Here is a 5,924-nt window from a genome sequence, read left to right as displayed (position 1 = left end):
TCCACTCATCAGCTTCAAAATATTGATCCACAAACCTTTGATTTTATAGATACTAAAGTGGATATGTTAAATCGTTCCCTTTTATTTAAAACCAAACTTTTGCCATCTTATATTTGAAGATTGTTCGCTTGGATCAAATTCTTTGGCTATAGTGAACATCTAAAGCATACATAAACATAACGTTTCCTAAGACTTAAAATACCACACGTAAAGATAACCAAACTGAAACCATGAAAATTTCTATCATGCATTCATCACCTTAACAATTCACTTTGCAATACGCAAACACATGTCAAGTGGTCGGTGGTTTGGTACAGTACTCCAACAACATATAAAATATAAATTCGTAAAAATTATATTTACATTTTTTATGGCAGTTGACAAGCTTTTTCTTACAACATAAATGTTTGTATGATTTTTTAAGATAGATCATTAATTAAAAGAGAAAATAAACTTGGGGCCACATAAAGATTGCAGGTAACCTAAAGTTAGAAGGTGATTTGACTTAAATTCATATGAATATTTTGCAAATTCCCAACAGTTTTACACCTAACCAAATTTAATATTTTCATTACATTCCCAAAAAATAAAAAGTAAAAAGTAACTGTAATTATGAAATTGCATTCCAGTACATCAAGATTCAAATCTTTACACTTTACCTCCTCTTGTTCTTGCTTCCTAACAACAAGCAGAAGTAGAATAGGATCCTGAAGAAGAAGCCCCAAGCCACCGTCACCCACAAGCAGTTCCATTTGCTTAGATCGGTGATTCCCTGCTGCTTCAGTATGTCGGCGCCGGTGGTCAAACAAGTGGTGCTGGTGATGTTCACCCCAAGTGACTTACTCATGCTTTGTAATAGTCTAACTTTCATGGAGTTATCGATTTCTCCAAGAGGGCTGTTGTCGAAGATTTGAGTTCCACGAACGAAGCACTTGATCGGATTTTGGAATTCGTTTTGTAGAACTGCTTCGTATGGGTATTTGACGAGGGAGATGTAGTGGAACCAGATCCAGTAATCGGGGATTCGATCACGGTTGATGAAGAAGCCACTGAAGAGAAGGAAGTAAGCGAGAATTGCGACGACGATGGTGTATCCGAGCATGACGTGAGGAACGACGCCGGAGAGAAATGTGACGAAGGAACTTCCGGCCCAGAAGGAGGCAAGGATTATGAAGAAGTAGAACACGAAACCTGAAAAACCACCGTCAAGTCCCACTGCCCAAAATGTGATTGCAGAGAATGCGAAGGAAAGGAAGACGAGAGCTGGGATTGCAACTAGGGAGTGAGAGAGAACGTATGATGAACGTCTGTAAGCGTTGTAAGCTGTTTCTCGTAAGAAAATGTAACGTTCTTGAAGGAAGACAGGCAATGCGTCTGCACAGGTGTAGAAGGTTGTGGACATGGCGAATGCGAAGAACCCTAATCGTTCCTGAACACCTTTTGGAGAATTATCGAGGTTCCAGTACATGGTGGCAAGTATGAAACCTGTAACCACAACAGCACCTAAACGAATCCCAAATAGCTCAGGCATTCTTCGTGAATTAGTGAATGATCGTTTTGATAAAACCATCAATTCCATCCACATTGGATTTGCGAAGGTAGGGACAAGTGAATTAGGGCTGATGTCGTTGCTGGCGCCGGCGCCGGAGACTAGTTTACCTCTGGATATACTTGCGCCGATGGCTTCTTTCAGGGATAAACCGTGTGTTGGTGTTTCATTGCCGGTGGAAATGCTGTTTCGAGACCTTTTGAGGTTTTGCCATGATTTGTTGAATTCAACTAAGCTTTTGGTTCCACCTGGTGATCCTTCGAGTTCTCTGATTAAATCAAGTGCGAATTCAGTCCGATTCTCTTTGTCCGGAATAGGATGGCCGAAATCTGAAAAGTACAACGGGAGATTCGTCGGAGAACCACTGTAAACCGTCTGTCCACGGGAGAGAAACAAGAGACGATCGAGCAATCCAAGAATCCGGTAACTAGGCTGGTGTATGGACATGATGACGATGCTTCCACTCTGTGCAATACGTTGTAGAACCTTAACCACCATGTAAGCGCTGGTGGAGTCGAGCCCCGACGTGGGTTCGTCGAGAAGTAGAATAATCGGATCATGAATGATATCAATTCCAATTGAAACACGACGGCGTTCGCCACCTGAGACTCCTCTGTGACCTTCATCTCCGATGACAGTTTTGGCAGCGTTCCGGAGACCTAGCTGATCAATTAGCGCTTGAACTCTTAACTTCTTCTTCGATTTGGACAGCGTTCGAGGGAGGCGGAACTCAGCGGCGAACATCAACGTTTCTTCGACTGTTAACATCGGAAAAAGGAGATCATCTTGCATTACGTAAGCAGAAATCACTTTCAGTAATCTGGATTCCAATTGTTCGCCGTTTAAAGTCACTGTTCCTTTCAAACTACCTTTAGCAATTCGATTCGCTAAAGCGTCAATCAAAGTCGATTTCCCGGAGCCACTCGCACCAAGCACCGCCAGTATCTCGCCGTCTCTCGCTTGACCGGAGATATCATTCAACAACACCTTACTCCTCGAAAACAACCGTTCTACTCCAACCGCCTCCATCGACGTCGCCGGAGCACCACCACCACCTAACCTCGTAGTACTCCCTCCAAACACAGCCGGAAGAGCCATCTTACTACGAACCTTCACACTATACGTTAAATTATTAAACGATAAAACAAACGGCAACGACCGAGGCTCGTTGCTGGTTTCACTCATCTCCAAAACGCGATGCGCCGGCGTTTCATCTCCGCTTCCCTCCTTCCTAATATCGCCGACGTACTTCAAAAGCTCCCCGAGAGTCGGAGAAGGCGCTGCATTCGCTGCCGCCTGTCGTCGATCATAAAACGCCGTGGTATCTTTCATATTGTCCGCCATTATCCTTGACATTGGAGACCCGCAAGGTGGTAGTTGTAGGGAAGGTGAGAAGTTATGGGAGGTGTGAAGAAGTTGAAGACGGAGGGGAGTATATATATAGCTGGCGTGTGTGTGAGAGAGAAGAATTTGTGTTCAGATATCTTTCTTGTAGAAATGCATGGGGGATGACGAGTGAGAGAAGTGTGTGTGATTATGGTGGTTGTGCGTGAAAGAGAACGTAAATTATCATTGTGTAAAATATGATCCTCATTTACCAAAATACAGATTATTCGTTATATCTATAGTTTTAATTTAAAAATATTTATTGATTTGAATATATAAGTGGGGGAAAATGAAAAATGTGAAAGTGTTGACGATTAATAGCCAGTAACTCCTTAAAATTTAGCAAAAGTGGTATTATTTATAAGTATACGTAATAAAAGAATAATGATTTACAAATTAATGCACTGTCACATGCTTATTTATATAGTGTTATATAGTACTCGTATATAAATTATGCTTTAGATAATGCATTTTATGTGACCTTCTCACATGTTTTATGTTTTATGATATGCATTAAAAATGTTTGTTACAACTTACTACTCCATTCGGCAAAATTTATTTATATATATATTTTTTAATATTGTTTTAGAAACGTTAACTCAAATCTCTTTTTTCAAATTATATGGTTGTGTTTGGCAAAAACTAGCTGATAATAAGTAGCAGGTATCAAGTAGCTGGTAGCTAATAACATTTTGTTAAACGTTACGTGACATATCATTTATCTTAAATCGTTTTGTTTAAACTAAACACTAAAATTTTATAGTGTCAAACAAAGTTTTTTGTTTAAAAACGGAGTGTTTGTCAAAAAGCTAGAAAACTAAGAGCTCTCAACCGTTCCGTGTCAAACAGTAACACACCCTATGTCTTCGTCTCAAACTAGAGATAATGAGTAGCATAGTTTTAAGAAACATATTAATACTTTAAAAACACATGTGTATACATTTGTTTATTTCCGTCGGTACGATAGAGTGTTTTGCGAAATGATAAATGTGATTGAGATTGATTTCACAATTTCCAACCCTTTTGTTTTTCTCAATTAAACTTATCTCTATCATTATTATGGATAATTATTAGAGCAAAGTATTTTTGAAAACTGCCTTTGAATTGTTGGATTAAGAAGTTAATTACTATAGGTTTGTTTAAAGCAAGGTCGTCAAACTCATTTTCTGATTTGCAACACCGACATCGAACTAATATCATAAGATCCTAACAATAATAATTTAAAACTACTAATAATAATTTAAAACATAAAAAATATATTTTTTTATCTGTTAACCATTTAATTAAAAGTAAATAGTTTAAAAAATAAAAAGTATATTTTTAATATATCACTTAATAATAAACAAATCAAAATGAATTTTCTATAATTGATATCCGATTCAATTAACCAATATAATAAAAATATTAAACATTTAAAAATTAATTAAATGAATGATAACAATCTTAATCTTACCTAAAACAATTCAAATATTATTGGAATAAATTTACAGATATGGGATAATTTATGATAATCATGATTTTAACCCTTTGGTTTAAACTTTATAAAAAATATATATACGTATATATGAGTGTGTGTTTTGTGGTGTTTGTGTGAGAGGGAAGGGTGAGTGTGGTGACCTACGTTGCCTAATATGATGCATAGACGTCAGTGATTATCTGAGACGAGTGCGGATTAAAACAAGGGGGACACGTGGCCCGTGTTGATTGACGGTGACGCAAGCAACGAGAGGTTAAGGAAACGGATGTTTCCGGATTAGGTAAGGATGGTAATCTACAGTTTCTTTTAGACTTGCAAGCAACTTACAAAGGAAAACTCAATTTAATCAAACTAAAAATAACATGTTATGTAATCAGATCATAACAAAACCTGTATTTAATTATTTTTTTTTATAAAAATAACTAATGTACAAATTCGGTCCTGTTTGTAGTTGGGCTTTTTGGTTTAGATACACAAATGAACATTTTTGAAAATTTTGTCCTTATATCATGGTTTCTAGCATGTTGGTCCCTGTATCAATGGTTCTAAAAAGTGTACATGGTGCGTGCCAAACATGGCGGTCCTGAGGATTCAAATGCCCAGAATGAACAGAAAAAAAACAGTTCTCACACCTTAATGTGTAAAAATTATTACTCATTAACTATAATAATAATCTAATAAGCGTGGAGATTAAGCTTGATATATTAACTATAATATAGTGAATGTAAGTTGTAAACGTGGAGATTAACCTTGATCAACAAGGTTTAGTCTTTGTGACAAACAAAACGATTAGGCAGTAAACAAATGAGAGTAGAAAAAGAAAATGTAACAAAAAACATCTGGAAAATTGACTTGTTCACCAAGTTTGTCAAGTGTAACCAATAGAACAGGTGCAAGTCCTTGTTCATCAAGGAGAATCGTGAACATGGGATGAAAAGAAACCAAGGAAAGAAACGATAAAAACTTGCTGACTAAACTTTATTTCTTATTAAACGTAAATCGAAATACAAACTTAAGGACTTAAAACTTAAATTAACATCAAACTAGTGGAACCTGCTTATACTAAATGATAAAAGAAACCTAGTAAAATATGAGTACCGGAAAACAGAATCCTAAACATATACCAAAACTAAAGTATGACAGTTTTTCTGAAAATACCCCTAGGACCAAAATTGTCCCCGTTTCTAGATTATCCCAACAGTGAATTAGTAATAAACCGTAAAACTGATAATGATTCATTTAACATGACAACATTCATTCAACATTCAAGATTTCAACATTCAAGATTTCATGTAAAACTAATAATGATAAAACTGATAATGATAAACTGTAAAACTAATTCTTAATCGTTTGCATGATTATTATTAGATTAGCAGGAGTGGTTGTCGTTGAGTTATTGTTATTGTCGTTGTCGCTGAGTTGCAATCAGTATAATCGACTGGTCTCTACGAGGCCTTAGACGCTGTTGCCTTGTGCCTTCTCCCGTACGTAACCGAATGCCGATTTTGGACT

At 36.8% G+C, this 5,924-nt stretch overlaps 1 protein-coding gene across 1 annotated transcript; it reads right to left on the bottom strand.

The window, feature by feature from the left end:
* Window positions 1–483: 483 nt before the first annotated feature.
* On the bottom strand, window positions 484–2,973 carry LOC145138297 (ABC transporter G family member 6-like). The gene has a single exon (XM_079072394.1). It carries the CDS (start codon window positions 2,903–2,905, stop codon window positions 656–658), a length of 2,250 nt encoding a protein of 749 aa, XP_078928520.1. The 5' UTR covers window positions 2,906–2,973; the 3' UTR covers window positions 484–655.
* Between the last annotated feature and the right edge of the window lie 2,951 nt (window positions 2,974–5,924).

Source organism: Lactuca virosa, chromosome 9, assembly GCF_052849685.1.
Source record: "Lactuca virosa cultivar CGN04683 chromosome 9, Lactuca_virosa_CGN04683_v6, whole genome shotgun sequence".
Lineage (NCBI taxonomy): Eukaryota > Viridiplantae > Streptophyta > Magnoliopsida > Asterales > Asteraceae > Lactuca > Lactuca virosa.
The sequence above is the reverse complement of the archived record's forward strand: the minus strand, read 5'-3'. Positions and strand labels throughout refer to the sequence as shown.